Source organism: Chiroxiphia lanceolata, chromosome 1 (genome assembly GCF_009829145.1).
Source record: "Chiroxiphia lanceolata isolate bChiLan1 chromosome 1, bChiLan1.pri, whole genome shotgun sequence".
NCBI classification, from domain to species: Eukaryota; Metazoa; Chordata; class Aves; order Passeriformes; family Pipridae; genus Chiroxiphia; species Chiroxiphia lanceolata.
In genome coordinates, this window is record NC_045637.1 from 100,557,428 (window position 1) to 100,569,475 (window position 12,048).

General features: G+C 39.0%; 2 protein-coding genes across 2 annotated transcripts in view; both read right to left on the reverse strand.

Annotated features, from left to right (window-relative positions):
• Window positions 1–12,048, reverse strand: part of LOC116788554 (amphiphysin-like) — a 126,854-nt gene that overhangs the window by 21,374 nt on the left and 93,432 nt on the right. The window contains 4 exon segments of the mRNA XM_032691502.1: window positions 1,396–1,428; window positions 4,037–4,060; window positions 5,617–5,640; window positions 8,914–9,021. Coding sequence (XP_032547393.1) covers window positions 1,396–1,428; window positions 4,037–4,060; window positions 5,617–5,640; window positions 8,914–9,021 — 189 coding nt within the window.
• Window positions 1,485–3,814, reverse strand: LOC116788552. The gene is made up of 2 exons (XM_032691486.1): window positions 2,503–3,814; window positions 1,485–2,367 (listed from the first exon to the last, which is right to left on the reverse strand). Exons 1-2 carry the CDS (start codon window positions 3,707–3,709, stop codon window positions 2,240–2,242), a joined length of 1,335 nt encoding a protein of 444 aa, XP_032547377.1. The 5' UTR covers window positions 3,710–3,814; the 3' UTR covers window positions 1,485–2,239.

The window sequence follows — 12,048 nt, forward strand, 5'->3', positions numbered from 1 at the left end:
CTATCTCACTTGAATGCACTGTAATACAGACACATCCTAGATATGGAAAGTGAAAAACAAATGAAAAAAGTATTGAGACAGGATATTTACAGATGTCTATCAAAGTACCTTCACACAGAATAAGATGAACAAAACAACCTAACTATAATTATTTTATACTACTTAGATTATCTAAGTACTATTAATATTAAAGACATTCTCTTTCAATTGTATTCAATTAATTTCAATCCGTCTAACCAAGAAGTTTTTCACCTCACTAGAGGCAGTGAAAACCCTTCATTAAATATATGAGATTTGCAAGGACTTTGTTCAGGTACAATGCAATTCCCAGTTGTGAAACTTTTTGCAGACAACACATGGCTGTGCTTGGAGATTACACTAGCTCTAAGCTACTTTCATATGTTCTTGATCCTGGCTTTTATTTGAATAATACTAGAGTAATTACAGATACAAAATTTACCTGCATAAGGAAGTAGAAATACAGAGGGTTTCCAACACCTCGCTCATTCAGAACCAATTCATTTGCAAATATTGCTGGGCCAAATATTTTCCTACTGCAGTGGGGCAGCAGATATTATTTCCTCCAGACCAACATTTGCCTTAATTATTAGAGGTTTGTGCTTCGTGGTTTTTCCCCTTCCTTCCAGATCCTTACTAAACTAATGTCCTGGAGCAGACTGTTAAGCACGGGGAAGACTCATTTCTGTCCTTGTATAAGCTGAGTCTTTTTGGGTGCTTTTAAAATATGGTGTACAGCGTGTGCTGTGGATGAGCCAGTCTCTGAAAGGATGCTGAAAACAATGAGGTCCCAGGTTATCCACCTGAAATTTTGGGATCTTGACACAGCCCTGAAATTTGAAAGCATAAACATGGTGTCTTCATGTGCTGTATCTCTGTGATGGGTAACACAGTCTCACTATCAGCACAGCAGCAAACAAATACTTTACATTTAACTTTGAGAGTAAAATATATCCTAACTGAAAGTAAGATGGAGGAAAAAAACCCCTCATTATATATAGATCATACAGAATCACTGAAACTATGTGAAACTGGGGAAACCGTTCTTTACAGGATTTGGGGATTGTGAGAAAAATTCAAAAAAGAGCACAATAAAAATGCTAAATCAGTCCTTTTAGGAGGAAAAAAATCCATCCCAGAAAGGTAGTCAGATTTTTGCTATTAAATTCAGTGAGTCCAAGAGTCCTAAGAGTATAGAATCATTCTAGTAACATCTAAGAAGAATTTCCGAGAACAAGATAAAGTCTGGATTTGAGACAGTATGACACTGCTATGCAGCCTGTCTGTAGAACAGACTTCCTGAAATTGTATAGCCAGTTCTAATCCCCTCCTAATAGCACAGAAAAAAAATTATCTTAACACCTTTTTATTTCTTACCTGTGCAAATCCATTAAATGCTGTGGTGGATGCCTAAGTAGAAGTGAAGATTGGAACAAATTATCATTTGTTTACTAGATCAGAACATGAATCAAAACATTTTTATTTGCAAAATAAAATGTAGGCCAAACATAAAAAAAAAAGGGTATAGCAGCAAGAAATTTGTCAACCGTGCTATTTTACAACAGGCATAACAGGTTTAAATAAAACAACAAAAATAAAGAGAAAAAGCAGAGTAACTTAAGCATTTTTACAAAACAATAAAAAAAAAAGACTAGGTGCATTTAAAGATATACGAGTAAAACACAAAGCTGCGAGACCACAATGTGCCTTCACAATCAAAGCTTCATTCACCATTTTGAAATGCATTTTTGTCAGCCTGCTTCATTACATGGCTGAAGGGTACCACACTATGAACAGTTGCATGGCAATTTTTCAAAAAAAGAATAGCACAGGCTTAGGAAGGGCAGGTGGGAAACACACAAATGGAATGTTTTTAAATGACACGGTTATGCATGGCCTAAGGAACTCTTTGTCTAGACTAGGCTACACACTGGGGTAGGTACCTCTTCTTTATCAGCCTCAATTTCTGGTACAACATCCATATCTCGGTTAGCAATTTCATCTTCAGATAAATCTGAGTTGTTGGTCTCATTGTCTTTAGGACTAGTTGAACTCTCGGTGCTAGCATTCTGGAATTCCCATTGAAACAGAGCCAAGGGTCTAGCTATCTCCTTGCTCAGTCCAGGATTGTTAATGCCTGCCTGCTCCCCAGGATGACCTTGTTTTACTGGTGTCTCCTGAATTTATTGCCTGTGCTGCACCTATTTCTCCCCAGCTGTTATCAATACCTCCTAAGTCTTGGTAGACCATTTATTACTAATGCCCAACCAAATATTTTCCATGTTACCTTCCTCTGAGTCTGCTGTTTGGGGAAAAAGGGCCAATTATCCAGTCCATTGGCTTGGCTATCTGACAGATTAGAAAAACCCCAGGAATCATTAGTAACTGTTGGATCCCAGTTTGCCTGCCAGGGATCTGTTTCCAAGGCTTCAGGAACACCACTGCTACTAGGATGCTCTTCAGTGACTGCTGCTGCTGCCCTACCTGTCACTTGGTCTTCTGCATTATCCAGGCAAGGATTACCACAGCCTGTGTTAGCAGCATCGGCTGTCTTGGGGCTGCAGTGCCCAAGACATTTGGGCATGTCAGCATCAGCTTGACCTTCAGTACCAGTACTACCATTTGGGAGGTGGATGATGCTATTGTCTTCAGTTCCTTTACCAGACTCTTCTGCACTGAATAATTCAGCATGACACAGATTGGTCACAGTATCTGTAGAGTACTTTCCTGTGTCGTCAGTTATCTGTAGGTCAACACATGTCCTCATGTTTATACACTCTATGGATGTATTCTCTCCAGCACCACTGTCAGTTTGGTCTAAGGCATCCTCAGATGTTCTTTCATGGTCCTGATCCCAGATACCAAGGATTCTCTCAGGTTCAGTGCCAGTGCTTTCTATAGTTTTACAGTTGTACACTACTATTTTGTCCCCGCTTTCCAGCCCTGTGCTCAACAATGGTATTTCTCCATCTGCCTCCTCAGTGACATTGACCTGTTTGAATTCTTCTTCTCTAGGGTTTTCTAGGTTAGCACCACTAGCTCTCCCAGTATCCTCATCATTATCTTCAAGTGCATGTAAATTTTCTACCTCTGTGCTGACTAAAATTTCAAGATCTGATTTTGCTAAACCCTTATAAAGTTCTGCCTCCCTGTTTCCTTTGGTTTCACAACCCTGCTCTTCCAGTTCCTCTGTACCTTCTACCTCCTTGTAGTTAGCTCCGGTCTCTACCTTTTCACTTGGCTTGACACCTGCCCACTCGTCTTCCTCATGCTCTTCCTCTGCCTTTTGCACATCACATGGGAGGGGTTCATCCAACAAGCTATCAGTTCCCAGGATAGGTGTCTCAAAACTGGTTATGTTCTCTAAAGGCTGATTGGTCACCACATCTTCCCACAGGACATTTTTGGCATCCAACTGGTCCTCCAGTGAAGTCCTCTGGTTTTCGTTTACAGAAGCTGACCCTGGTGCAGCATCCTCCTGCTCACCTACTGCAGGCCAAACACTAGCAGGCAGAGTACCCATGGATTCGCTTGAGGTTTGCTCTGCCTCATGGAAAAGCAAAGAACCGCCTGCAGTAATTTCCTGGCTGACACTGGGTGTGCTAACATCTAGGCCCCAGCTGAGTGAACCTAGATTAGTTTGAGATCTGTTAATATCTTCTGACGACCCACTGTTTGGGGTTTCCTCCATGACCAGGTTACACAGGGAAAGACTTTTTGAAGAGTCAGGCTTTAAGCAGACAGAAAAGCAAAGAAAAAACACAAGATGAAAAAGATAAAGGTGGACTTGATGAGAAAACACAAAATTTATATTTTACATGAGCAAATTTAATTTAAAGAATGAAGTGACTAAATTAAGCCATTTAAGGAAAAGCTATGTGGTTTGCAACATTTGGAGGCAATAGATTATAATGCAAAAGAGCAGCACTGATAGACAAAACCAGAAAACTATATATTACACCACACCGATTAAGCATGTCTCTAGAGTGGTTGCAGTTTTGGGGGGAGGTTTGCTTACCGGCTGCACCAATTCACTGCTTGTCTGTATAGAATAAAGTCATACATATAAAGTCATGAATATAAAGATATACATATAAATATATACATATACAGAAAAGAAGACCATAATGTACTTTGTTACAGCAGCAGTTCATTAATTAGCAGTTCCCTAACCAGGAGCTACCAGTGTGGGGAAGGAGCAACAGGTTCTTTCCTGCCACTCCACAGAAGACTAATCCCAGGCCCTTGAATTTTAACCCTCTGCATTACATTATTAAAAAAAGTCACATCTTGCTTTCCTCTGTGAGCCACTGACATTTTTATTGCAGGAATCCTATTACATCTCTATTGAAAAGAGTAGTTGCTCTGTGAGACAGTGACAAGAAAGGAAGCAACGCAAGTAGTAGTGGGGCTTGTATTTACACTCAGGCATCATTGTATCACTCAGGCAATAGAGAGGACCCTGAGCATGCAGCTCTGATTCTCCATTATCTTGTAGAGGCATTTACATCCACACAGAGTAAGGCATTGAGTCACAAACCTGCTGTCTACATTGCCACTTTGAACAGATACAAATGTTCCCAGGAAGTTAAACAACTACTATGCACTCAACTTATTAAGAGAAACTTTGTAATGAGTATCCTTAATTTCAAACATTTAGCTGTGAAGTCCACTACTTTTTTTTTAAACTAGAGTAAAGATGAAAAATAATTACAATCTAGAATACTTACACAATATTAAAATATTATAAATAAAACTGTGCAAAACCAAGACATTGTTAAAGCTATCTAATGTAAGATTAGAGCAATACATTCACAACACTTCTCAATATTTTAGCTGCTCTAGATATTTGAAGCCTTGAAATTCTGGGTAGTCTACATATGTGATTTTTTTTCAGGCTTTATTTAACCTGACTAGATAGAAAGAGACAAACATTTAATATACATCACATATGGTATTTGTTCAAAAAACAGTGCTGGAAATCTTAATATATGACAAGCATTCACAGATTTCTGTGTTGGCTGAAGCTACAAAAGGTCAAAAATGAATGTACCAGACTCCATGTCAAGTCAACCCAGCTAACTCCATGACATAAAGTCAAAAGAAAGCTCACAAAAATGAGTTGTTTCCTTCCTGCAGATCATTGTATCTGATTGGCATGAGAAGGAAGAAGGAAGGATTCATACAATTTTCTACAGCAGCAGGTTTTTTTGTGAATAAGTCCAGTTCACTGTATGCCCACAAACAAAATTCTCACTTCCTTCATGAATTTTGAGAAAATGGTTGTCCATTGGGTTAAAGTCCTGAGGAACTACACCTTCAGGTAATTAAAACAAGTGATTAACGTCCATTATTACACTCTAATACCTCTAATTCAGGCACAGTAAAAGCAAAACACTTAGCTATAATGATTGAGAATTTTATTAGCCTAGATTACTGACATCACTTAGGTTTTGTAGGCCAAGCAACAGTGGCTTCATATACTTGAAAGTATCATCCTCCATAAATTCTTTATCTTGTCTTTTGGTAAAAGCATTGTAAATTTGACTTCAGGTTGTTACAAAATCAGAGGTACGGAAATATATACGTCAGGCTTACCGTCCATAGATCCCATGGCAATGTCTGAAAAAAGGAGTGGATAAAAGAGGCTGTGAGAAAAATATCATTCATACACTGTATATCCAAACACTGTGCATTAACTAAGAAGATAATACTTATTTATATGCATATTTATAATACATACATATTTTACATATTAGCACATGCATGCACATGTGTGTGCATGTATCTGCATAATACTCTCCTTGGTTATACAGGATGAGCAGTACGCAATGCATTGTGTTATTTCCTATTTCAAAGTAGTTGTTGCTTTCCAGCAAATACACATTGTCATGTGCACGAGTAATGGCCAGATTCTGAGCTGGTGACTGAACGACTTTCAACATGTACAGGAGCCTCTGCAAGGTGTCAGCTTTAACAAGCTTACATAGGTCAGGTTTTCTAGCCAGTAAAAAAAATTATCCAACTATCCACTGGTGTTTTTTCTCACTACTCTGGTACCAGAAAGGAAAACAGTATACTTTTGGGGAAAGAAAACAAGAAAGTTAACCAATATTTTCTTTTTGTCCAGTTGGTTAATTAATGTTAGTGACCTTTTAACAGAAGAGCTAAATAGACAGATGAAAGAAAAGCAGCAGACTTCATGCCAAGTATTTATATCCCACCGCATAAGAAGGAGCTCTGCTGCTTGGCCCCAAAAGCTGTCTGAGATGCTTCAAAATGTATCTACTATATTCACACACAGGTTAAAGCCCACAAAACCTCAAAACCTAAAGATATTAATAAAGTAAAATGTGAAACTGAAACATTTTCAAATGTTGAATGTGACGTCTAACATTTAAGTGAGAGAAAGGATTGGTGCATTTAGCTTCTTTTCTCACCTGCTTCATATTTTATAAGGACAGAATGGTTCTCTGAACAACTTCTGCTTTGATGAGCAAAAGACACAGTAATAATTCACTACTCAGATTTACAGCATATTAACATCAAGAGCCATTTCACATTCATTTTAAATTGGTTTAAGTCCAGGTATGTGCTGCTTCTGCAGATGTAATTCAAAAGTGTGTGTTCTTACTTTGCTGTAACATTATTAGCTGAGCATTCCAGCTTTAAGGAAAAATGACAGGTCTGTTCTTAAAGTGCTAAATGGTACAAATCCTAAATGTCTAACTAACTTCCATGAAAAGAGAGATTGCTCATTTTCCATTTTTTCATTTTCCTTTCAACTTTGAGCACGAGGGGGAAGTAATAAACTGAGGAAAGGTGAGACAGAGCACAGCTAGAAAACAGAGAAGAGGGCCAGGCAGGTTTAGAAAGGTCACTTCTGAAGCAGCCATAGAAACAGAAAAGCAAACGAGGAAGGGCATGCCAGGGCTCAGTTACTGTGGTTTGATCACCCTGGCAGAGCAGTGGAGGGAGGTAATTAATTAAATTATTAATAGAGAAGTCACACCAGGCCTCCCAAGGCATCATGCACAGATGACTATTCATGTCTTCACATCACTTCTTCAGCAGTTTGCTGAATGGAAAATATCCATGACTGAGGCAAAAGCTACACACACACAAAATATATACACACCACTTAATCTCTTCTTAATCTCTCTACAAGCATAGGCTCTCCAAAGTCTGCAACCACAGGTTTCATTCTGTCTATGCTGCCACAGTGCTGACCCTGTCAAATCCAGTGAGACCAAGACCCTGACACAGGGCTGTCTTCCCTTCTAAAAACATGGTGCTCTGACTCATTCATATACTCTTGTGGATGCAGACCATCCTTTCTCATATACATACGTTATGGGAAAAGGTGAAAGAAGAGGAGAGACTGAAGGGGCTCAGTGAATGCTTCTTATGCACCTAGGTGAAAACTTACAATGTACTTTCCTATACAGAATTATATGGTACAGTTGAATCTAAAATAACTGTTTTTCACTAAACCAATAAACTCTTCTACAATCTGTACAATATGATGTCAGAACAAATGTGTTCTGTCACAAAAGTTAAATATCTTTCTTTCATTTAACAATCCCACTGCTCAAATAAGCGTTATTACAAAACATGCTGAAAGGGTAGTTAGCAAAGCTACACCTAAAGTTTTTTTTTCACTGGTAAATGCCAAGGAATTTCATTCTCCTTCCCCATACTCTTCCCTGTTTAGAGGGAGAAAAAAAATCAAGTAAAATGCACAAAGCTTCTGCTAGAATGAAACACTTCTAGCAAATCTCAGTGAGAAATTTCAGATAGCATTTGGAATGCTGACAATGCATCATTTTGCTGATAGTGCATATCCCATGAGAGATCACTACAGACCTCATTACATAACTAGCACTGCATGCCAAGTAAGAAATTAATTAACTGAGGAAGAGATCAGCAGAGAATCAGGACTATCTCAGCTCTAAACCTGCTTGTCTTCTCACTCCTTTCCCAATGCTGCACTCCTGAACAGCTGATTAGTCCTCTCACATCTCACAGAACAAGCTAGATTAGTGATAGCCACAGGGATAATGGGTCTTGCTAATGATGTATTAATATTGTTTCTTTGAGTACAAGACAGGGATACAGAGATGCTGGCCAGGAGATCTCCCCCACTTTACTCTCTGCCCTCTGGGCGGTGAGGGTGAATTCTGGACTTTAAAACAGCATATCCTGTAGGGTAAGCCAATGAATACCAGTAACTTAATATATCAGCCTTTTCTATTAATTTTCATCTTTTTTTCTTTTTCTTTTTTTTTTTAATATTGTTGCAATAAACTACCATGGCAAATATTACTACTAAATGCAGAATTTCTATAACACAACATTCTACAAGGAAACACTCTATTCCATAACCTCAATTTCCTTGAGGTTAGGTCTAAAATAGATTTATAGTAAAACCACTCAGATCATTCCACTGCCTGGTACAGAAACTCCATCACAGCAAAGCAATTGCGTGCTGACTCCACAAGACCTAGATCCCCCGAGGCATCTCTTCAGACATGAAGAATCAAGGCCAGGTCAGAGAAGTTGTCAGAAAAACAAGCACTGGAGAATTATAATGTTTGCACTAAGAGTTATTCTATAGATGGAAAATAACAGCATGCCAAAGTCCAGGCCAAGGTACCAGCAACCATTCTCATCAGCAGACATCTCATTTTACCACCTGACAATTTACTCTCATTCCAGTACATCATCAAGTACAAGGTTACTGAGGGGGAAATATAGATGGTTGAATAGAGCCTTTCAGGAATATAAAGTTTTTCAGACACTGCAGATACACTGTTAATACACAAGGCAAATCTTTGCTACCAAACACAGCATGTTGCATTCATGTGCTTTGCCTACCTCCAGGCAAAGAGATACCTGAGACATGGGTGAATGACTAACTCCTGTTGGTACAACTTCTGGCTTGAAAGGGTCAAAGTCCAAATCTAGCAAAGATTCCTCTTTCTTAGCTTCAGGTACTTCGTTCTGTTAGAAGAGAAACATAATTCTTGAAAAACTTATCTTTCAAAAGCTTCCCTGGGCAGTAAAATACTAAGAGGCGCAAGAAGAAAATAATTACATCACAGACTTACTAGCTGTTGTGCACGGCAGGAGGGGAGGAGCTCTGAAGATTATCCTGAGCTTTAGTATAAGTTTTAATTTTAGGAGATTCACTCTTATGATGCCTTTGATTTCTCTGCAGTACATCTTTGCCTTTCCAGCCTAAACAATCACAATCCTTTCAAAAAAGTGCTGAGTGTACACTATTTGACTGTGCTTTTAAAGTGCTTTGAGACAGACACCAAAACTAAAGACTACATAAATGGCACGCAGTGTTCATACATTCTAATAAGTGAATCTCCCCCCAAACACAAACATTAATAAAAAGCCAATACAGAAGGACATAAATGCCTTTGAATTAAATTTCAATTCTGAACATGAACACCTACTTACATTTAATGTTGCCCTTAGCTCTAAACTTTAGGAAATATCTCTTTAGGACAGTGAGGCACCGGAACAGGTTGCCCAAAGAAGTGTGGATGACCCATCCCTGGAAGTGTTCAAGGCCAGGTTGGATGGGGCTCTGAGCAACCTGGATAAGTGAAAGGTGTCCTTGCCCACAGCAGGTGGGTTGAAACTAGAGGATTTTTAAGGTCCTTTCCAATCCCTTCCAACCCAAACCATTCTATGATTCTATGATTCTATGATACGTTCTCACTAAACTGGATTACATGGTAGAGTCTTTTTTTGTTAGTAATTAATAAATTAGCCAAGGCCTCTGAGGTCAACAGAAATATATATATTTTGTTTCAATGGGATACAGGTCTTTCCTGCTGTAAAGTAACCTGAACAAACAATTAGTGTGCTTTGATGTAAAATATTAATTAGCTTGAAACTGTAGCTGAGACACAATTATCACTAATTAAAAATATTATAGGTAAGCAGCTTGGTAAGGAGGCTGGTACTGCCTACTGCTAGTTGTTCAGTGTTTATTAAATAGTGAGAGAAGCTTGTACAACAGGGCAAGTCTGCAACAACAGGGCAGTAAACCAGTAAAATTAGGAGATAATAATAATGATGATGATGACAATGATAGTAAAATAAATGAACAAAGCCTTTCTATTATTAAAATACTTAAGAATATAAACTTTCCAAATTAGTTTTACTATTGGTAAATAGATGTTCAAAGTTAGGTGGCTTCCATTATGCCACAAAACATCCAAGCTCTCTGTGTCACCTACAAACATGGTCAAAATAGCTCCTCAGCCTCCATGTTAGGAAAGACAGAGTAACCTGGAACTCTTCAGTCTGGAAGAGGTGTGCTAGGGATGATTATGAGCAGGGTCTATACAAGCGCGAGAGGCACAGAGGTTTGGCTGCTCCCTGATTCTTCCAAAGTAGGAAGGCTGATGGCAGCAAAGTTGATGGGGACAGATGCAGAATAAAGAAAAGGTGGTAGTGCTTCGTGTGGCACAGAGTTCAGCTGGGGATCTCCTTGTCCTCAGGCAGTGTGAATGCGAAAAATGTACACATGCTGAAAGACTGAATAAATTTGTGGCAAAGTAGTTTACGGAGGCTTATTAAATACGTAAAAATCATGTTGAAGAAGCCCCTGAGTTGCAAATGACCAGAGGCTGGGAGAATATAGTAGAAGGGCGGATCAACAGTAGCAACTTTGCTTGCTTTTTTTTATCTTCTTCCCTCGGCCTCTGCTTTTGGCCACAAGTGATGAGGGAATAACTGCTCTGACAAACTGAAGCCAGTGTGATAGTGTAGCACTTTAAAAAGTCAAACCCACCATTCCCACCAGTAACCCTCATTATATTCATTCTGACATGCCTTCCATCCAGTGCATTTAGACTTCATCACATACGCCCTTGGGGCACTAATGCTCATATGATCATACACCCTGATGAAACAACACAGCATTTGCTGACATATAGTCAGAAATGGATGGAGACAGAAATGTTAATTATCTTTCAATGAGGTCTGAGAAAGAAGTTGCTACTTTTGAGGACTGAATCTGATGAATAGGAGTCTTACTTAGGCCATGCGTGATGACAGGTAAGATATCTGTAGTGATAGGGTACTGACTGCAAAAATTATCATGACCCATAACCCTCAGAACAAAACGAAGAGAACACTTCTCTTAACTTTAGTGACAAAGGCCCAAATAAACATATAGAGTACCTAAGATATCACATTACATGGAGATGTAGGAGAAACAGGAACCTTGGGAAATTCCTCAATAAGGGAAAAAGCTGTGTCAGGGAGGTCTGCGAAACATCCTGTATTTATTCCACCATAGCATGACAAAGCATGAATAAATGAAACATTTGAAAGAGGTGGCTGTGGTAGAAGCAAAGTTGTACACCTGAGAGGTATGTGCAAGGAATGGAGAAGGCACAAGAAACCTGCAGGAAGTACCAGAACTGCTACCCCCTCTCTGCACACAGTCTGTAAAAGCTTTAAAATAGCCTTAGCAGTTCCCTTCAGAGGTGTCTGACACACTCAGACATGTTAAGTATCTGTAGAGGGCATATAGAGGCCTACAATGTCCAAGCTAGTAACTGGACACTAGGGAGAAATGTGAAGAAAATGAAAGAAAAACAAGGAACACTCATTTCCAAATGACTCTTTCATCCAGTCAACCAGATAACTCATCTTCTCACCTCTTTCTTTTATTTAGCAGTAATTAAATCCATTCTTGACAATGAATAACCTGGACATGTGAGTTTCTTTGTTGAATCAGTGCAAAAATATTCAACAGCATCAAGCAGAACTGTCTTTCAGCATCTTGCACAACAGCGAATGCATTAGTACTGCTTGGTAAAGAAGGAGGAACAACAACAATTACAGAATATTTATGTTCCAGAGAAGAAAAGTGTTCTGCCTGTTTGTAATCTGCTCTGAAACATTGGATTAAAGCAGCAAAGCTCTATTCTTCAGCCTGTTGGGTTTGTGTCTCTGCATGAGCAGTGTCTGGGACACCAATAGTGGTCCTTTGGGAAG